Source organism: Neofelis nebulosa, chromosome 12 (genome assembly GCF_028018385.1).
Source record: "Neofelis nebulosa isolate mNeoNeb1 chromosome 12, mNeoNeb1.pri, whole genome shotgun sequence".
NCBI classification, from domain to species: Eukaryota; Metazoa; Chordata; class Mammalia; order Carnivora; family Felidae; genus Neofelis; species Neofelis nebulosa.
Genome location: NC_080793.1, coordinates 88,990,673 through 89,013,190, shown reverse-complemented (window position 1 = coordinate 89,013,190; position 22,518 = coordinate 88,990,673). Strand labels below are relative to the sequence as shown.

The following is a 22,518-nucleotide window of genomic DNA, read 5'->3' as shown; positions in this document are numbered from 1 at the left end:
AGCACAAATGTCCATCAATGGATGAGTGGATAAAGAAGATATGGTGTATATATACAATGGAGTATTACTCGGCAATCAAAAAGAATAAATTTGCCATTTGCAACTATGTAGGTGGAACTAGAGGGTATTATGCTAAGTGAAACTAGTCAGAGAAGGACAAATATATGACTTCACTCATATGAGGACTTTAAGACACAGAAAAGATGAACATAAGGGAAGGGGAGCAAAAATAATATAAAAACAGGGAGAGGGACAGAACATAAGAGTCTTAAACATGGAGAACAAACAGAGGGTTACTGGAGGGGTTGTGGGAGGGTGGATGGGCTAAATGGGTAAGGGGCATTAAGGAATCTACTCCTGAAATCATTGTTGCACTATATGACAACTAACTTGGATGTAAATTAAAACAAATAATAATAAAATAAAATAACAAAAAGTAAAAAAAAAAAAACTAAAAAAGGTAAAAGAACAACAACGAACATTAGTAGTTAAGAATGTGTTCATTCATTCCAAAAATGTTTATTAACAGTCTATTTAGTAGGTATTCTCCTAGGCACTGGATAATAAATATGAGACAAAAATGGTTCTACTTCTTAATGATCTTACAACTAGTAGATAAGTACATAATTAAAAGAAAATTTCACCATAGTGCAGTAAAGAACCATAATTATGACATAACTATGAAACAGGGTATAAAGGGGTGCGGGGGCGGGGGGGAGCTCAGTCGGTTGAGCCTCCAACTATTGATTTCCGCTCAGCTGTGATTCTCTCTCCCTGTGTCCCTCACCTCCTGTCTCTCTCTTTAGCCCCTATGCACTCTCTCTCTAAAAGTAAGAAATAAATAGGGTATAAAAGGAACAAGTAGTCAATTCTCTAGGATTCATTAATCGATCCACTAAATATTATACGAGTATTAATGCTATTAACATTTCACTTATTATTTGCTATACATATTATCAGTTATAATTAACATTAATGTATTAATGAGAACATAGTATGTGCCAGACACTGTTCAAGGCAGAGGATATCAAAGAAAATGAAACAGAAACCCCTGCCTGCACGGAGCTTACGTTCTGGTAGGAGGAGACAGACAGTAAACAAGTAGAGAAATAAAATATATAGTATGCCAGTCTGCAATGAATCGCATATGGAGAAACACAAAGCAGGACGCGGATACAGAGAGTGCAAAGTGAGTGAATGGGGGTATAAACCAAATTGGCCAGGTTCTGACATACATTGCTTGAGAGGCTTTTTTGTGGGCTTTAAACCTTCCTCTCAGTCTAATGAATGTCTTCCGTTCTCGCAGGGCTCACGGCCCACTACAGTTTGGACATTCGCTGTGTTTCCAGGAAGGTCATGACATTGTGCTAATCAAATCACATAGATCTTAAAAAAAAAAAAAAAAAAAAAAAAAAATCCGAGCCCAGCTAACTGAACAGCGCCCCCTGACGCCAAGGGGAAGCAGGGCAACGCTGGGAGAAAGGAAAAGGGAGAACGGAGATGAAGACGCAGAGGCGGGCGGCAAAAAGGAGAGGGAGACGGGGAGTCTACACTGACAGCGCGCGCGGGTCTGCGCGGGTCTCGGGCATCCCGGGGCCGCTCACTCCTCCTCCCGCACGGCCCCCGACTGCCCCCTGCTGGCCGGTACTGCATCCTTCCGAGCCACTGCACTTCTCCGATCCAATCTTCTCCAAAAGGACCGAGGACCTGCACCCACCGCGCTGCCTGCCCTTCCCCGCCGCCCCGCTCCTACTTTAGCAAAATACTGTTACTCTTAGAAGGCAAACCCCGTAGGGGGTCCCCGTCGCAGGCTTGTTACAACTTGGCAACAGACAATCCTCTGTAATCTCTCGCGACGGCGGCACATTAGCATCCCAGCTGCCCTCCCGGAGGGGCGGGCGGGGTTCTCCTCGGGCCGCTCGGAACCCGAATCGGGCTGGGGGAACTCACACTCGCACATTCCAGCGCGCCCGGGGGCGCCAACACCTCTGACGCCAACCGCGACAGGCCCTGGGGTACAGGGGGAAGCAAACATGCCCGCGCACGCAGCTGGGGGGCTTGGGGGCAGACGGTATCAAACAAGCGCACGAACAAACCGAGGTGCACCCCAACGGGGAGCCGAGAGAACGTGTTTCTGAGGAAGCGACGCCCCGGGAGCAACCAGGCAAAAGGGCGGCAAAGGCACTCCGCTAGAAGGAGCAACGCCTTTTCTGATTTTACCAGTTAACCGGCGCCCCACAGCTCGCGGATGCGTCTCTCTACAGGGGAGGACAAGAAAAACGAATGAAGGACTTTAAGAACTACAGCCCGCCACCTACCTGGCTCTGAGAGCCCACGCAGGGCGGCCGCCTCGCACCTCACGCCTCGCGCTTCAGCGTTCTCGCGAGGTCCGCACGCGCTCGGAAGCCGGCCAAGTGCGCGTGCGCGGCGCCGGTGGGCGGGGGCGCGGGCACGAGCGCAGGTGCCAGGAGGAGCCGGGCGGCCCGGAGGCAGTTACACCGCGCCGCGGACCCGGCTGCTGGGGCCCCGGGATGCCGCGGCTCCTCTGCCTGTGTCTGCTGTGGCTGGGGCTCCCGTTAGTTCGGTTCTCCCGTGAGCTGAGCGACATCAGCAGAGCTAGGAGGCTGTGCGGCAGGCACCTCATGAAGGAAATAATAAAACTCTGTGGCAATGTCAGCTGGCACTTCTTGAAGGAGGAAACCCCCAAGATCCAGCTGTTTCCCCAGGCCAACGAGAAGATTGAGACCTTCATTCCCGACCGGTTGGAAAGCTCCCAAACCACTTTCCCAGCCTGGGCGAGAGGCACAAACCCAGGTAAAAATATAAACCAAAGGCGTGGTTGTTCACCCTTGTACATTTCTTTACCCCAAATCTGCTCTACCAGGCGGTGAGCTTCCTCGGGTAATGGAATTTGTGCCTAGTACCGAGAAAAATAAAAAATTGTATAAGCCAGTGTATTGCCAGCAGACAATGAAGCTTTTTTTTTTTTTAACTTAGAGGAAATAAGTATACACATATAAATCTGTACATTTATGTAAGAATGCTGCTGCTTCTCGGGGCGCCTGGGTGGCTCAGTCGGTTAAGCGGCCGACTTCGGCTCAGGTCATGATCTCGCGGTCCGTGAGTTTGAGCCCCGCGTCGGGCTCTGGGCTGACTGCTCAGAGCCTGGAGCCTGTTTCAGATTCTGTGTCTCCCTCTCTCTGACCCTCCCCCGTTCATGCTCGGTCTCTCTCTGTCTCAAAAATAAATAAACGTTAAAAAAAAAAATAAAAATAAATAAAAAAGAATGCTGCTGCTTCTCTAGCTTTCCCTTTCTGGAGTACACTTGTCACCTGGCAAACTCAGCTTTGTCTTTCAAAAACTCTTAGGTTTCATTTTCCCTGTGAGGTCATCACTAACTCTTTCGTAGCTACTCACTCCATTTTCCATCTACCACAATGCCTAACACAGTAGATCTATCATCAGGACCTGCCCCATAGTCTGCCCAGCCCTGTGCAGAAGAGAAATACAGGGCACCTTATTCAAAAGCAAGAAAGGGCCATTGAAGGTACTAAAATAAAAAGCTTCCCCCACCCCTTTTTTTGTATCTCCGCTGCTCACATACACGGTCCATTGTCCCATCAGACTTCACTTAAAAGTTCACATACTTAAGTACACTTCAATTGCAAGATAAAATTTTTGAGATGTTCAAGACTGCGACAATAGAGCATTAAGGAAAATGCAAAGTCTCCTAAGCACTGGGTCTGTGTGACTGCACGAGTCTCACCCCCATAAGGCCAGTCCTGTATACCATACCATATTATAGGGATTATTTCATGCATGTTTTTATCTGAAATGCCTAGCAGAGGGCCTAGCACATAGTATGTGCTTAATATATGCTGAATGTATACTTAATATTTTTACAGTCTTTAGGAAGAATATTCTTGTTTCAGATTCACTGTTCTCCTCCAACTGTAGTTGTACATTTTAGTACCAATATGGTTTGCCATTTTAAAAGAAAATGAACTTGGGGCGCCTGGGTGGCTCAGTCGGTTAAGCGGCCGACTTCGGCTCAGGTCACGATCTCGCGGTCCGTGAGTTTGAGCCCCGCGTCGGGCTCTGGGCTGACGGCTCGGAGCCTGGAGCCTGTTTCAGATTCTGTGTCTCCCTCTCTCTGACCCTCCCCCGTTTATGCTCTGTCTCTCTCAAAAATAAATAAATGTTAAAAAAAAAATTAAAAAAAAAAAGAAAAGAAAATGAACTGTATGTATAGGCTGTCGATAGCACAGTGTCATTGAAATTATTGCCTTTAAAGTAATTAATTTGATTTGGACAAATTTTGCTACAGGCAAGATTTCTGAAATTAAGGAAAGAAACGGACTATCATGCCAAAAAAACACCTTCCTGTGGATGACTGAAACAAATTAAGTTGCCTCCCACATCATAGGTGCTTGTTAACTTCTTATTTAATAAATGAATGAACAGAACTCATTCCATTCTTCCTATTGCTGCTAAGGGGATGAAAACTTTGAAAGACATAGCAGAAACCATCAGACTGAATCTTGATCATTTTCTACCACTAAACCTACCCAATGTAAACTCACTTTATTTTGCTCTTATAATGGAAGAAGGGTCTCTCCCCAGCCTTCCACTTGTACTTTAATTCAGTGATTCTCACACTTTAACATGCATATGATTCACCTGGGGAACAAAAACTGTGAACATACAGGTTCTCATTCAGGAGGGGCTGGGGGGAGGCCCTGACAGTCCACATTTTTGCAAACTCCCAGAGATGCCTGATGTTCCCACTACCTATATTATAGTCCAAATTTTACGTTCAGACATCCAAGCTTGAGTTGGTTATTTATTTATTTAAGTGTTTTTAATGTTTATTTTTGAGAGACACAATTAATGGGGGAGGGGCAGAGAGAGAGAGGGAGACACAGAATCTGAAGCAGGCTCCAGGCTCTGCGCTGTCAGCAAAGAGCCCGATGCAGGGCTGGAACTCACGACATGACCTGAGTCAAAGTCAGACGCTTAACTGACTGAGCCACCCAGGCGCCCCAACAAGCTTGAGTTTGTTATTTAAAAGGAGCTTTGGGATCCCTTTTCTCATCAAAGCCTGCTCTGAAGACTATTAAGTTTAAAAAAAAAATTAATGTTTATTTATTTCCGAAGGAGAGAGAGACAGAGAGTGAGCGGAGGAGGGGCAGAGAGAGAGACACAGCATCCGAAGCAGGCTCCAGGCTCCGAGCTGTCAGCACAGAGCCCGTCGCGGGGCTCAAACCCACAAACCCCGAGATCATGACCTGAGCAGAAGTCGGATGCTCAACTGACTGAGCCACCCAGGTGCCCCAAGGCTATTAAATTTTTTCAGAGTAACTTTAAAACTCAGAGCTGATTAATGACCCCTTTGTTTCAGGTATTATTCACACTTCCCTGGAGGAATAAATGCCAGTAATTCAATGAGGAGGGAGCTTCAGTAGAACAAGATTTGTAGGAAATAAAAATGTATCTTCTTTTTAAAAATTTTTTTAATGTTTATTTATTTTTGAGAGAGAGTCATAGTGCAAGTGGGGGTGGGGCAGAGAGCGAGGGAGACACAGAATCCCAAGCAGGCTCCAGGCTCCAAGCTGTGAGCACAGAGCCTGAGGCGGGGCTCCAACCCACAAACTGAGATCATGACCTGAGCTGAAGCTGGATGCTTAAATGACTGAGCCACCCAGGCACCCTGGAAATAAAAATGTATCTTACAACGTTTTAGAACTGTCATGTCCATGGAAACATGTTATTGTGGGAACTATGTAAAGGACAGTTTTCTGAAGTGGAAATGTCATGTGGCAATAAAGCTACAGTTGTTTTAAAATGTGTGGGAGAATGACAAATGGATTTAAGTTATCAATACGAATTTGCGTCAAGTTCATTTTTTTAATTTGCAAATTAGTTAACATACAGTATAGTCCTGGCTTCAGGCGTAGAACCCAATGATTCATCTCTTACATATGACACCCAGTGCTCATTCCAAAAAGTGCCCTCCTTAGTGCCCGTCACCCATTTAACCCACCCCCACCCCCACCCCCATCAACCCTCAGTTTGTTCTCTATATTTAAGAGTATCTTATGATTTGCCTCCCTCTCTGTTTTTATCTTATTTTTCCTTCCCTTCCCCTATGTTCATCTGTTAAGTTTCTCAAATTCCACGAGTGAAAATTATATATCTGTCTTGAATTTGTGCCAAATTTTTAAAAATTATTAATCTATAAGGAAAGATGACAATCTATCCTATTAATTTCCAGTGAATAATTATAAGTTGTAGAGAGGTATGTGTTTCCAATAGAGAATGTATAATTATGCCATTTCTTTTGCATTTGAATGTGGCTTGAAAAGTTGATTAACTTTAACTTGTACTAGCAGGACACATTTCTATGTTAGATCAAGTCAGTTACCAACAATTTTAATCTTCTGATGATCTATTTGACTCTGACATAGAGAAAGATAGTTTGGTGCAGTGATATCAAAAAAACTTTTTGGGGGGCGCTTGGGTAGCTCAGTCAGTTGAGTGTCCAACTTTATAGATTTACTTTTCACATTAGGTTCTTAATTCTTCTGGAGACCACTGTGTCTGTTATGGCAAGGATTACTATCTTAGTTTTTTCAAGAAGTCTTATTTTGCTCTACAAAAGCAGCTAGTTTTCTGAACACCATCTACTATATAATAATTTTTTTCCCATTGACTTCTAGACTTACCTTTATTGTTTATTGTTTGCCCGAGTTTTCCTATTCTATTTAATTGGTCTTTTTGTTTGACCTCGTACAATTACTATACTGTTTTTAATGATATGACTCTGTAGGATGTCATTTATAGGAGGGCACATCTCCAATGTTGTTTTTTTTTCCTCTTAAGATCCACTAAGCTAATTCTCGACCTTTATTCTTCCCTATATATTTAAGGGTAAGTGTACTGAATTTTTTAAAAAATCCATCTGCCAAGGAGTGCCTGGTGGCTCAGTCAGTTAAGCATAAGGTCTCAGCTCACGTTATGATCTCACAGTTTGTGAGTTCGAGTCCCACATGGGGTTCTCTGCTGTCAGCGCAGAGCCTGCTTTGGATCCTCTGCCCCACCCCCTAAAAAAATAAATAAGCATTAAAAAAATCTGTCTGCCTCAACAAAATATTAGCAAACCATATTCAACAATAATTAAAAGGATCACCCACCACAATCAAATGAGATTTATTCTGGGAATTCAAAGATGATTCGGTATTTGCAAATCATTCAACATGATACATGAATAAAATGAAGGATAAAAATTGTGATCATCTCAACAGATGCAGAAAAATATTTTGACAAAATTCAACATCCGTTTATGATAAAACTCTCAACAATATGGATTTAGAGGGAACATACCTCAACATAGTAAAGGCCATGTATGAAAAACCCAGAGCTAACTTCAGACTCAATTGCGAAAAACTGAGAGACCTTCCTCTAACATCAGGAATAAGAAATGGATGCCCACTCTCACCACTTTAATTCAAAATAGCACTGGAAGTCCTAGCCACAGAAATCAGACAAGAAAAAGAAATAAGAGCCATCCATATTAGTAAGGAAGAAGATAAACTGTCACTATTTGCAGATGACATGATACCATACATAGAAAACTCTAAAGACACCACCAAAAAAACTATTAGAAGTGATAAATTCAGTAAAGTTGCAGGGTACAAAATTAATGCACAGAATTGGTAGTGTCTCTATGCACTAATAATGAAGTAGCAGAAAGAGAAATTAAGAAAACAACCCCATGTAGTTTTGCACCAAAAGGAATAAAATATCTTGTAATAAACTGAACCAAGGAGGTGAAAGACCTATGTTCTGAAAATTATAAAAACATTGATGAAAGAAATTGAAGATGACACAAACAAATGGAGAGATATTCCATGCTTATGGATTGGAAGAATTAATATTTTTTAAATGTACATACTACCCAAAGCAATCTATAGATTCAGTGCAATTCCTATCAAAATATCAACAGCATTTTTCACAGAACTAGAACAAATAACACTAAAATTTTTATGGAACCACAAAAAAAAAAAAAATAGCCAAAGCAGCCTTGAGAAAGAAGAATAAAGCAGGAGGAATTACAATTCCAGATTTCAAAATATACTACAAAACTATAGTAATCAAAACAGTGTGGTTTCAAAACAGAATGGCAGAAAAATAGACACATAGATCAATATAAAAACAAGCTAGAAAGCCCAGAAATAAACCCATACCTATATGGTCAATCTATGAGAAAGGAAGAAAGATATACAATGGGGAAAAGATAGTCTCTTCAGTAAATTGTGCTGGGAAAACTAGACAGCTACCTGCAAAAGAATGAAACTGGACCATACACAAAAATATATTCTAAATGGATTAAAGACCTAAATGTGAGACCTAAAACCTTAAAACTCCTAGAAGAGAACAGGCAGTAATTTCTTTAATATCAGCCAGAGGAACATTTTTCTAGATCTGTCTCCTAAGGCAAGCAAAATATTTTTGCAAAAGCAAAAATAAACTATTGGGACTTCACCAAAATAAAAACTTTTGCACAGCAAAGGAAATCATCAACAAAACAAAATGGCAACCTACTTAATGAGAGAAGATATTTGCAAATGATATATCTGATAAGGGGTTGACAGTCAAAAAATAGAAAGAACTTAGACAACCCAACACCAAAAAAATAAACAATTTAAAAATGGCCAGAGGACCTGAGTAGATATTTTCCCAAAGAAGACATATGGCCAACAGACACATTAGAAGATGATCAACATCACTAATCATCAGGGAAATGCAAATCAAAACCACAATGAGATGTCATCTCACACCTATCAGAATAGCTAAAATCAGAAAGACCAGAGGGGTGCATGGGTGGCTCAGTTGGTTGAGTGTCTGACTCTTGATTTTGGCTCAGGTCATGATCTCATGGTTTGTGGGCTCAAGCCTGCATCAGGCCCTATGCTGACAGCACAGAGCCTGCTTGGGATTCTCTCTCTCCCTCTCTTCCTCTGCCCCACCCCGCTCTCTCTCTCAAAAATAAACTTTAAAAAAACACAAAAAGACAAGAAATAACGTGTTGGTAAGGATGTGAAGAAAAAGGAACTCTTCTGCACTGTTGGTGGGAATGTAAATTGGTATAACCACTGTGAAAAACAGTATGGAGTTCCTCAAAATTAAAAATAGAAATACCGTATGATTCAGTAATTTCACTTATGGGTATTTACCCAAAAAAACCAAAAAACACTAGTTCAAAAAGTTATATGTGCCCTTATGTTTATTGTAGCATTATTTACAATAACCAAGAAATGGAAACAACCCAAGTGTCTACTGATAGATGAGTGGACAAAGAAAAAGTGGTATACACACCCCCACACACACACACACACGAATATTATGTAACCATAAAAAGGATGAGATCTTGCTATTTGTGACAACATAGATAGACCTGGAAGGTATTATGCTAAGTGAGATAAGTCAGACTGAGAAAGACAAATACCACATGATTCCAGTGAACATGAATAAACAAAATGAATACACAAATGAATAAATGAATAAACAAATGAATAAACAAAAATAAATGAATAAACAAAAATAGAATCAGACCTATAAATGCAGAGAAGAAACTGATGGTTGCCAGAGGAAAAGGATATGGAGAGAATGGGCAAAATCAGTAAAGGGGAGTGGGAGATACAAGCTCCCCGTTTTGGAATGACTAAGTCATGGGAATAAAAGGTACAGCCTAGGAAATACAGTCAATGACATCGTAACAGCATTGTATGGTGCTATATGGTAGCTATACTTGTGGTGAGCATAGTATAATAAAAAAATAAAATTAAAATCCATGTGTAATTTTAATTGAGATGCATAGAATATATAGATTAATTTGAAGAAGATTTATATCTTTTTAAAATAAAGTAAGCATGGGGTGCGTGGGTGGCTCAGTCTGTTGAGCATCTGACTCCAGCTCAGGTCATAATCTCAAGGCTTGTGAGCTCAAGCCCCGCGTGGGGCTCTGTGCTGACAGCTCGGAGCCTGGAGCCTGGTTCGGATTCTGTGTCTCCCTCTTTCTCTGCCCCTCCCCCATTCACTCTGTCTCTCTTTCTCTCTTTCAAAAATAAACACACAAAAAAAGTTTTTAAAGTAAGTGTGGAATATTTTCATATTCTATCATTAGAATTTTAAAGATTTCTCAGGAGAGACTTTCTGTATTGTATAATCCTTAATACTTTGTTTTGTTGCTATTGTAAATGCTTGCTAATTGTATTTTTGTTACCGATTTTTGGTTAGAAAAATGCAAAGGATTTTTACAGGTTGATCTTTATTCAGTAATTATGCAGAACTATCTTCATAGTTCGAAGAGTTTGTTTCTATAGATGATTCTATCAATTACAAATGATAGTTTTGTCACTTCCTTTCTAAACCTTACACCAGTCTTTTTTTTTTTTCCTTCTAGCATTGGCCAGGTCCTGTAGTACTGTTAAGTAGTAGTAACAGTGTGATGTCTTGTCATGTTCCCAATTTTAAAGGGGAATGCATTTAAATATCTCCATTAGGTATAATGTTTATAGGTTTATGTTATATAATCTCCACCAAGATAAAGGAGTTGCTATTTTTTTAATCAATAAAAGTAGGGCTGAACTTTTTTAAGGCCTTTTGGGGGACATCATTTTGCATATTAATATGATTTTTCTTTTACTAGTTAATTCACCAAATACTTCTTGGGTACCTGCTAAGTGCCAGGCACTTGGGATATAGAAGTGAACAAAGCAAAGATGTCTGGCCTCATGGAGCTTGTGTAGGAAGTGAACATAATAAATGAGTAAATATTCAGAGGTAATAAGAGCTATAGAAAAATAAAGAGTGAAGGAGGATAATAAGGGAGATCAGGAGTGAGGGCAGCTGGAGGGTGGGTTATAGGATTAAATAGTGTAGTCATGTCAGGGCTCACTGAAAAGGTGAGGTTTGAGAAAGGAGGAGGTAAAAGATTCAGGCAAGCAGACAGCTGGGGAAAGGGTGTTTAGGTAGAGGAAAGAGCAGAGTAAATACATCTCTGCCCCGTTTATGCAGGGAACAGCAAGGCTAGTGTGGCTAGAGCAGAGGGAGAGGTACTGGGCAGGCCTAGGGCGATTGTTTAGACCAATCTTAAGGATCTTGGCTTTACTCTGAGTAAAGGCTTTCAAGCAGAAGAATGACATTCACGGGCATTTTAAAGGGATCACTCTGGCTACTGTGTTGAGGACAGGTTGTAGGGAGGCAGGATCAGAAGCAGAGCCCTGCTTTGCAGGGTGCGGTATCAGAGATGATAGCTGCTGGATGACATGGTAGCCGTGGACGTACTGGAAGTTGTTTCATTCCAGATTTTGATAGAGAGACAGACAGACACCAGGGGAGGGACAGAGACAGAGGAGACAGGATCCCAAGCAGACTCCATGCTGTCAAACAGAGCCCAACATGGCGTTCGATCCCAAGAACGATGAGATCACGACCTGAGCCAAAAATCAAGAGTAGGACGCTTAACTTACTAAGCCACCCCGGGGCCCCCCAATAATTTTTTTTGAAATATGATCCCAGAATTTTTGCTTTGAACACCTGGAAGCATAGGGTTTCTATCAACTGAGATAATAAAGGCCCCACATGGAACAGGTCTAGAAGACTATCAGTAGTTCAGTTTGGTGCATGTTGACTTTGAGACACTGAAGTGGAGACAGTGAGTAGGAAGGAAGTAGGACATAAGAATCTGGGGGTTGGAAAAAATCTTACTTGAAGATAGGAATTTAGGAATCATAGGTACATAGATGCTTTTTAGAGCCATAAGACTGGATGAGATCACCAAGAGAAGAGGTGTAAATAGAAAAGAGTACCAAGGACTGAGCCCTAGGGGATCAAGATTAAAAAGCTGAAGAGGAAATATTTGCAAAGGAGACAGAAAAGGAACAAATAGGTGGGAAGAAGAGAGAAGGTGGTGTCCTGGAAACCAAGTGAAGAAAGTGAGTCAGATGAGAATTGGCTGTTGAATTTAGCAACAGAGAGATCATTTGTGACCTTCAAAAGAGAAGTTTGGTGCAGCAATGCAGGAAAAGCCTGATTAGAGAGGGTTTAAGGCAGAATGAGAGAAAAGGAATGAACAAATAATAGAACACTATGAAGGAGTTTTGCCATGGTAACTGGCAAGGTAAGCAAGGCCAGGAGACATGGTTTTGGCTTTTTTTAAGTGGGAGAAATAACATTTTGTGTGCTTATAGGCATATTCAATAGGCATGAAGCGTTGATGATGAAGGATATAGAACAGCATTGCTGGAGTGGTGAGAGGAGATGAGATCCAGTCCATAAATGGAGGAACTGGCTTTAGAGTGCGTAGCTCACCTGTGTAAACCAGTAGGAAGGCAGAATGTATGGGTACAGGCTGTAAAGGTGAGTAAAAAAAATGGTGAAGGAACCAAATGCAAGTCTCTTATGATTGCTTTCCTTTTCTTTTAGGTAGAGAGCAAACCCAACTGAGAGTGAGTAGGGGGCTTAGTAATTTGGTAAATTGCATTGATAGATTTTTAGGGTATTGACCTATCTTTGAATTTCTGGAATAAACACTTTCTTTTTTTTTTTTTTTTTTAAATTTATTTATTTTTTATTTTTTAATATATGAAATTTACTGTCAAATTGGTTTCCATACAACACCCAGTGCTCATCCCAAAAGGTGCCCTCCTCAATACCCATCACCCACCCTGCCCTCCCTCCCACCCCCCATCAACCCTCAGTTTGTTCTCAGTTTTTAACAGTCTCTTATGCTTTGGCTCTCTCCCACTCTAACCTCTTTTTTTTTTTTCCCTTCCCCTCCCCCATGGGTTTCTGTTACGTTTCTCAGGATCCACATAAGAGTGAAACCATATGGTATCTGTCTTTCTCTGTATGGCTTATTTCACTTAGCATCACACTCTCCAGTTCCATCCACGCTGCTACAAAACGCCATATTTCATTTTTTCTCATTGCCACTTAGTATTCCATTGTGTATATAAACCACAATTTCTTTATCCATTCATCAGTTGATGGACATTTAGGCTCTTTCCATAATTTGGCTATTGTTGAGAGTGCTGCTATAAACATTGGGGTACAAGTGCCCCTATGCATCAGTACTCCTGTATCCCTTGGATAAATTCCTAGCAGTGCTATTGCTGGGTCATAGGGTAGGTCTATTTTTAATTTTCTGAGGAACCTCCACACTGCTTTCCAGAGTGGCTGCACCAATTTGCATTCCCACCAACAGTGCAAGAGGGTTCCCGTCTCTCCACATCCTCTCCAGCATCTATAGTCTCCTGATTTCTTCATTTTGGCCACTCTGACTGGCGTGAGGTGGTATCTGAGTGTGGTTTTGATTTGTATTTCCCTGATGAGGAGCGACGTTGAACATCTTTTCATGTGCCTGTTGGCCATCCGGATGTCTTCTTTAGAGAAGTGTCTATTCATGTTTTCTGCCCATTTCTTCACTGGGTTATTTGTTTTTTGGGTGTGAAGTTTGATGAGCTCTTTATAGATTTTGGATACTAGCCCTTTGTCCGATGTGTCATTTGCAAATATCTTTTCCCATTCCGTTGGTTGCCTTTTAGTTTTGTTGGTTGTTTCCTTTGCTGTGCAGAAGCTTTTTATCTTCATAAGGTCCCAGTAATTCACTTTTGCTTTTAATTCCCTTGCCTTTGGGGATGTGCCGAGTAAGAGATTGCTACGGCTGAGGTCAGAGAGGTCTTTTCCTGCTTTCTCCTCTAAGGTTTTGATGGTTTCCTGTCTCACATTCAGGTCCTTTATCCATTTTGAGTTTATTTTTGTGAATGGTGTGAGAAAGTGGTCTAGTTTCAACCTTCTGCATGTTGCTGTCCAGTTCTCCCAGCACCATTTGTTAAAGAGACTGTCTTTTTTCCATTGGATGTTCTTTCCTGCTTTGTCAAAAATGAGTTGGCCATACGTTTGTGGGTCTAGTTCTGGGGTTTCTATTCGATTCCATTGGTCTATGTGTCTGTTTTTATGCCAATACCATGCTGTCTTGATGATGACAGCTTTGTAGTAGAGGCTAAAGTCTGGGATTGTGATGCCTCCTGCTTTGGTCTTCTTCTTCAAAATTACTTTGGCTATTCGGGGCCTTTTGTGGTTCCATATGAATTTTAGGATTGCTTGTTCTAGTTTCGAGAAGAATGCTGGTGCAATTTTGATTGGGATTGCATTGAATGTGTAGATAGCTTTGGGTAGTATTGACATTTTGACAATATTTATTCTTCCAATCCATGAGCAGGGAATGTCTTTCCATTTCTTTATATCTTCTTCAATTACCTGCATAAGCTTTCTATAGTTTTCAGCATACAGATCTCTTACATCTTTGGTTAGATTTATTCCTAGGTATTTTATGCTTCTTGGTGCAATTGTGAATGGGATCAGTTTCTTTATTTGTCTTTCTGTTGCTTCATTGTTAGTGTATAAGAATGCAACTGATTTCTGTACATTGATTTTGTATCCTGCAACTTTGCTGAATTCATGTATCAGTTCTAGCAGACTTTTGGTGGAGTCTATCGGATTTTCCATGTATAATATCATGTCATCTGCAAAAAGCGAAAGCTTGACTTCATCTTTGCCAATTTGGATGCCTTTGATTTCCTTTTGTTGTCTGATTGCTGATGCTAGAACTTCCAGCACTATATTAAACAACAGCGGTGAGAGTGGGCATCCCTGTCGTGTTCCTGATCTCAGGGAAAAAGCTCTCAGTTTTTCCCCATTGAGGATGATGTTAGCTGTGGGCTTTTCATAAATGGCTTTTATGATCTTTAAGTATGTTCCTTCTATCCCGACTTTCTCAAGGGTTTTTATTAAGAAAGGGTGCTGGATTTTGTCAAAGGCCTTTTCTGCATCGATTGACAGGATCATATGGTTCTTCTCTTTTTTTTTGTTAATGTGATGTATCACGTTGATCGATTTGTGGATGTTGAACCAGCCCTGCATCCCAGGAATGAATCCCACTTGATCATGGTGAATAATTCTTTTTATATGCTGTTGAATTCGATTTGCTAGTATCTTATTGAGAATTTTTGCATCCATATTCATCAGAGATATTGGCCTGTAGTTCTCTTTTTTTACTGGGTCTCTGTCTGGTTTAGGAATCAAAGTAATACTGGCTTCATAGAATGAGTCTGGAAGTTTTCCTTCCCTTTCTATTTCTTGGAATAGCTTGAGAAGGATAGGTATTATCTCTGCTTTAAACGTCTGGTAGAACTCCCCTGGGAAGCCATGTGGTCCTGGACTCTTATTTGTTGGGAGATTTTTGATAACCGATTCAATTTCTTTGCTGGTTATGGGTCTGTTCAAGCTATTTCCTCCAGTTTGAGTTTTGGAAGTGTGTGGGTGTTTAGGAATTTGTCCATTTCTTCAAGGTTGTCCAATTTGTTGGCATATAATTTTTCATAGTATTCCCTGATAATTGTTTGTATCTCTGAGGGATTGGTTGTAATAATTCCATTTTCATTCATGATTTTATCTATTTGGGTCATCTCCCTTTTCTTTTTGAGAAGCCTGGCTAGAGGTTTGTCAATTTTGTTTATTTTTTCAAAAAACCAACTCTTGGTTTCGTTCATCTGCTCTACAGTTTTTTTAGATTCTATATTGTTTATTTCTGCTCTGATCTTTATTATTTCTCTTCTTCTGCTGGGTTTAGGCTGCCTTTGCTGTTCTGCTTCTATTTCCTTTAGGTGTGCTGTTAGATTTTGTATTTGGGATTTTTCTTGTTTCTTGAGATAGGCCTGGATTGCAATGTATTTTCCTCTCAGGACTGCCTTCGCTGCGTCCCAAAGCGTTTGGATTGTTGTATTTTCATTTTCGTTTGTTTCCATATATTTTTTAATTTCTTCTCTAATTGCCTGGTTGACCCACTCATTCGTTAGTAGGGTGTTCTTTAACCTCCATGCTTTTGGAGGTTTTCCAGACTTTTTCCTGTGGTTGATTTCAAGCTTCATAGCATTGTGGTCTGAAAGTATGCATGGTATAATTTCAATTCTTGTAAACTTATGAAGGGCTGTTTTGTGACCCAGTATATGATCTATCTTGGAGAATGTTCCATGTGCACTCGAGAAGAAAGTATATTCTGTTGCTTTGGGATGCAGAGTTCTAAATATATCTGTCAAGTCCATCTGATCCAATGTATCATTCAGGGCCCTTGTTTCTTTATTGACTGTGTGTCTAGATGATCTATCCATTTCTGTGAGTGGGGTGTTAAAGTCCCCTGCAATGACCACATTCTTATCAATAAGGTTGCTTATGTTTATGAGTAACTGTTTTATATATCTGGGGGCTCCGGTATTTGGCGCATAGACATTTATAATTGTTAGCTCTTCCTGATGGATAGACCCTGTAATTATTATATAATGCCCTTCTTCATCTCTTGTTACAGCCTTTAATTTAAAGTCTAGTTTGTCTGATATAAGTATGGCTACTCCAGCTTTCTTTTGGCTTCCAGTAGCATGATAAATAGTTCTCCATCCCCTCACTCTGAATCTAAAGGTGTCCTCAGATCTCAAATGAGTCTCTTGTAGACAGCAAACAGATGGGTCTTGTTTTTTTATCCATTCTGATACCCTATGTCTTTTGGTTGGCGCATTTAATCCATTTACATTCAGTGTTATTATAGAAAGATACGGGTTTAGGGTCATTGTGATGTCTGTATGTTTTATGCTTGTAGTGATGTCTCTGGTACTTTGTCTCACAGGATCCCCCTTAGGATCTCTTGTAGGGCTGGTTTCGTGGTGACAAATTCCTTCAGTTTTTGTTTGTTTGGGAAGACCTTTATCTCTCCTTCTATTCTAAATGACAGACTTGCTGGATAAAGGATTCTCGGCTGCATATTTTTTCTGTTTAGCACACTGAAGATATCGTGCCAAGCCTTTCTGGCCTGCCAAGTTTCAAAGGAGAGATCAGTCACGAGTCTTATAGGTCTCCCTTTATATGTGAGGGCACGTTTATCCCTTGCTGCTTTCAGAATTTTCTCTTTATCCTTGTATTTTGCCAGTTTCACTATGATATGTCGTGCAGAAGATCGATTCAAGTTACGTCTGAAGGGAGTTCTCTGTGCCTCTTGGATTTCAATGCCTTTTTCCTTCCCCAGTTCAGGGAAGTTCTCAGCTATAATTTCTTCAAGTACCCCTTCAGCACCTTTCCCTCTCTCTTCCTCCTCTGGGATACCAATTATGCGTAGATTATTTCTTTTTAGTGTATCACTTAGTTCTCTAATTTTCCCCTCATACTCCTGGATTTTTTTATCTCTCTTTCTTTCAGCTTCCTCTTTCTCCATAACTTTATCTTCTAGTTCACCTATTCTCTCCTCTGCCTCTTCAATCCGAGCCGTGGTGGTTTCCATTTTGTTTTGCATTTCGTTTAAAGCGTTTTTCAGCTCCTCGTGACTGTTCCTTAATCCCTTGATCTCTGTAGCAAGAGATTCTCTGCTGTCCTGTATACTGTTTTCAAGCCCAGCGATTAATTTTATGACTATTATTCTAAATTCACTTTCTGTTATATTATTTAAATCCTTTTTGATCAGTTCATTAGCTGTTGTTATTTCCTGGAGATTCTTCTGAGGGGAATTCTTCCGTTTGGTCATTTTGGATAGTCCCTGGAGTGGTGAGGACCCGCAGGGCACTTCCCCCGTGCTGTGGTGTATAACTGGAGTTGGTGGGCGGGGCCGCAGTCCGACCTGATGTCTGCCCCCAGCCCACCGCTGGGGCCACAGTCAGACTGGTGAGTGCCTTCTCTTCCCCTCTCCTAGGGGCGGGATTCACTGTGGGGTGGCGTGGCCCGTCTGGGCTACTCGCACACTGCCAGTCTTGTGGTGCTGGGGATCTGGCGTATTAGCTGGGGTGGGTAGGCAAGGTGCACGGGGGCGGGAGGGGCAGGCTTAGCTCGCTTCTCCTTAGGTGATCCACTTCAGGAGGGGCCCTGTGGCAGCGGGAGGGAGTCAGATCCGCTGCCGGAGGTTTGGCTCCGCAGAAGCACAGAGTTGGGTGTTTGCGCGGAGCGAGCAAGTTCCCTGGCAGGAACTGGTTCTCTTTGGGATTTTGGCTGGGGGATGGGCGGGGGAGATGGCGCTGGCGAGCGCCTTTGTTCCCCGCCAAGCTGAGCTCTGCCGTCCGGGGGCTCAGCAGCTCTCCCTCCCTTTGTCCTCCAGCCTTCCCGCTTTCTGAGCAGAGCTGTTCACTTATGACCTCCCAGACGCTAAGTCGCGCTTGCTGTCGGAACACAGTCCGTCCGGCCCCTCCGCTTTTGCCAGCCCGACTCGGGGGCTCCGCTTGGCCGGCGAGCCGCCCCTCCGCCCCGGCTCCCTCCCGCCAGTCCGTGGAGCGCGCACCGCCTCGCCGCCCTTCCTACCCTCTTCCGTGGGCCTCTCGTCTGCGCTTGGCTCCGGAGACTCCGTTCTGCTAATCCTCTGGCGGTTTTCTGGGTTCTTTAGGCAGGTGTAGGTGGAATCTAAGTGATCAGCAGGACGCGCGGTGAGCCCAGCGTCCTCCTACGCCGCCATCTTCCGGAACTCTCCAATAAACACTTTCTTAATATGTTTGTAAAATATGTGTATGGACTCAGTTAACTAATATCTCATTTAGGACTTCCACGTAAACATTTATAAGTAAATAGGCTCATGTGTTGTTTTTTAAATCGTGTTGCTCTTATCCAGTTTTGGAATAAAGCATACACTAGGTTCACAAAAGATGCTGGCCAGGTTTTGCCTTTTTCCTCTTTTCCTGGAACAACCTGTATATGATTAGAATTTACTGTTCCTGAAAAGCAGGTAGAACCTACTTCTAAAACCACCCATGTCTGTCTTTCTAAGTTTTCTGTGCCAGTTAAGGCATCTCATATTTTTCTCGTGATTCATCCATTTCGTCTTGATTTTTAAATGTATAAGCATTCCTCATATTCATTTATTTAAAAAACACAACTATTGTTCTTTTTTGTTGTCCGTTTCATCTCTTTTTTCTTGATTAGTCTGGCTAGAGTTGTATCTATTAATCCTTTTAAAGAACCCGTTTTGGGTTTCTAAACACAGTGTTTGGGTTTTGTATTTCACTGATTTCTTACCTTTTCACTATTTGGGTCCCCTCTGTTACTCTTTTTTCAAATCCATTTATCTGAATGCTCATGTTAACCTTTCTTGCTTTCTTGTGAGTACAGCTTGTTTCTCCTTAAATTCCCTCCCCAATTTGACATGTAGTTCATTGACTAGTCTTTAGCTGCCTTTACTCATGAAAGAGTTTCCTCGTTTTTTCTTTACTCTTTGAGTGACAGAACCCGGCACATGCCAACAGGAAGCTCTTCCTTCAATGTGCCTAGACAACCTAATTTACTTTCTCCCTTCAGTGTACTCTGTTAATTATGACCCATTTTAATCAATCACGTATTTATCTGTCTTAGATGACTTACTATTCAGTATCTTTAATATCTATCCTAAAGTTTAAATGTTCCACAATTCAGCTTCAGCATTTTAAATACAAAGTTAGTGGGGCACCTGGCTGGCTCAGTTGGTAGAGCATGCCACTGGTAATCTCAGGGTAGTGAGTTCAAGCCCCATGTTGGGTGTGGAGCCTATTTTAAAAATAAATACATGCATATATACATATATAAATATAAAGTTAGTAAAAGGTGTTCTAATAGGACTCTAACTATAATTTATCTAAATAACCTTAAGAAAAAATGATAGGAGATATAGTTATTATAGAAACAGGAGGTAGGAAAAGACTTGGAAAGGCTCTGGAAAGCCTAAGGAATTGCATCAGCTTTAAAAACCACTTTCTCTCTTTTTCTCTCTCTGAATCTTTTCTCCTCTAGTATTTATGTTCCTTTTTGGCTTTAGCTTGTCATGACAAGCTTCACAGTCCCCTTTCAGTTTTGGTTCTCACTAATCTTCTTCTCATTACTTCTTAGTTGTAAGTTCACAGAGAGGAAATTGATTGGGCCAACTCATGTTTTCACATGGCATGGATTGTTGGCCACCATAGTTGATCGGTTTCTTTGGGGTCAGGTACTAACAATCTCCAGTCTGTTCAACTGTGGCTATAGGGTAGAGTCATGTAGTTCAGAACATGACTGTCTAAGGGCTGGCTCCACAGCAGTGATTATAGGCAAATATATCCTTCTAGAAGGGATAGTAGATAGGCAAGGGCAATGATGGAAATCCAACAAGCCTCCAAATAATTACCTTCTGGACTGATTGTGATTTTTTCCCATAATACTGAGTTAAGAGCAGTATAATAGCAATCAGTTCATTGAGCATATCACCACTTCTTCATTTCCTTGTATTTCAACAAAAACCAAAATGGCTTCCACTAGCCCCTTAGTTATAAGATGTGCATAAAAAGGCAAATACAGCAATCCCACTTTATCTGCAGGGGATGTACTCCAAGACCCCCAGTGGCTATCGGAACCAAGGATAGTACCAAACTCTACATATGCTGTTTTTTCCTATACATACATACCTACAATAAAGTTTAATTTATAAATAAGGCACAGTAAGAACTTAATAATAAAATATAACATAAAACAATATACTGTAATAAAAGTTATGTGAATGTGGTCTCTCTCAAAATATGTTATCTGTCCTTACCCTTCTTGTGATGATGCGAGATGATAAAATGCCTGTGTGCTGAGATGAAGCGAGGTAAATGATGTAGGCATTGTGATGTAGCATCAGGCTATTACTGACCTTTTGATGCTCTGTCAGAAGGAGGGTCGTCTGCTTCCAGACCACAGTTGACTACAGGTAACTGAAACCAGGGAAAGAGAAATTGCTGATAAGAAGAGATTACTGTAACCCAAGTTAAAAATGGGCAAAGAGTTTAAATAGACATTTCTACAAAAAGGATATACAATAAGCACATGACAAGATGCTCAACATCATTAGTCATTAGGTAAATGCAAATCAAAGCAACAGCAGGCACCACCTCACATCTCACTAGGATGGCTATAATCAAAAATGGAAAATGCCAAATGTTGATGAGGGTGTGGAACAACTGGAACCCTAGTATATCAATGGTAGCTCTGCAAAATAGTGTAGACACTGAAAACAGTTCGGTGGTTTCTCAGAAAGTTAAATTTACTGTATGATCGAGCAGTTGTACTACTAGGTATACACCCAAGAGAATTACAGACATACATTGAAACAAAATCTTATATGTGAATATTCATAGCAGCAGTATTCATAATAGCCAAAAGGTGGAAACAACCCAAATGTCCATCAACTGATAAATGGATCAACAAAATGTGGTATATCCATACAATGGAAAACTATTCAGTCATAAAAGAAATAGAATGCTGATACATGCTGCAACATGGATAAACCTTGAAAACATTTTGCTCAGTGAAAGAAATCAGACATGGCCACATGTGGTATGATTTCATTTCCAAAATAGGCAAATCCTTAGAAACGAAGAGTAGATTAGTGATTGCCAGGGGCTGGAGGAAGAAGGAAATGGTGACTGCTAATGGGTATGGGGCTTCTTTTTAGAGTGATACAAATGTTCTGGAATTAGACAGTGGCGATGGTTGCATAACCTTGTGAATACACTAAAAACCACTGAATTGTATGCTTCAAAATACTGAATTTATATGTGACTTTACATGTGACTGGTATCTCAATAAAAAATGTTTTTGCATAAAAAATGTGTAAAGGTTTCTAAGCTTTTTTGTAGGAAAATACTACCTACAGCTGTTTTAGTTGAAATACATATATTGCTTTCGAAAACCATTTTATTATTTAAAATGTGATTCTTTTTAATAATTAGCAGACTTTAGTATTCTAGTATTATTAATTTTTTCAGCTAAAGGAAGATTTTAACAAGGTAGGATTTTCTTCTTGTCTCTCAACAGTTTCTACTTCTGCCTCTGAGGAAGAAGCAATAAACAGTTTGGAGATGTCGTCACTGCCTAAGTACAGATATAAAAGGGCCAACTTGCCACCAGATAAGACAAGAGAATTGTCCTCGTCACAAGATATCAATCAATATATTCATGAGATCTTAGAATTTCAGAAGATAAACAGAAACAAAATTAAAACCTTAAGCAGTGTGTTTTGGGGGAACCATCCCCAAAGAAAGCGCAGGGGATACTCAGAAAAGTGTTGTCTTAAAGGATGCACCAAAGAAGAACTCAGCATTGCATGCTTTCCATATATTGATTATAAAAACTTACAGAAACATGCACCATCAGTTGTGACTGAAATATACTAGCCATCATAGGAATGACACTAACTTAATAAAAGCTTAATATATTTATTTTACTTTATTTTTGGTAATTGTCCTTGTAGGTTCTTTGCTGTGAATACCATCTGAATGTACTTGCGGGCACTTAATAATACTTTCTGTGTTAACAGGAAATCTTGGTATTTTCTTTGGTAACGCCTATTTTTCATATATTTTTATATTTGAAGAAGATCTTACTGGCGGTGGCATGATCCATGTAGACACCTTAAGAATTATCTGTTCGTGCTTGTCATTGTGC

At 40.8% G+C, this 22,518-nt stretch overlaps 1 protein-coding gene across 1 annotated transcript; it reads left to right on the top strand.

Annotated features, from left to right (window-relative positions):
* The first annotated feature begins 2,448 nt into the window (after positions 1-2,448).
* On the top strand, positions 2,449-22,302 carry INSL6 (insulin like 6). Its single transcript, XM_058695849.1, has 2 exons — positions 2,449-2,814; positions 21,889-22,302. Exons 1-2 carry the CDS (start codon positions 2,532-2,534, stop codon positions 22,245-22,247), a joined length of 642 nt encoding a protein of 213 aa, XP_058551832.1. The 5' UTR covers positions 2,449-2,531; the 3' UTR covers positions 22,248-22,302.
* Positions 22,303-22,518: the final 216 nt, after the last annotated feature.

Bases quoted from the DNA above. Each gene is read 5' to 3' on its own strand.
- INSL6 (XM_058695849.1), top strand. From the start codon at position 2,532: ATGCCGCGGCTCCTCTGCCTGTGTCTGCTGTGGCTGGGGCTCCCGTTA. The intron at 2,815-21,888 runs GTAAAAATATAA...GTCTCTCAACAG, and splicing joins GGCGAGAGGCACAAACCCAG to TTTCTACTTCTGCCTCTGAG.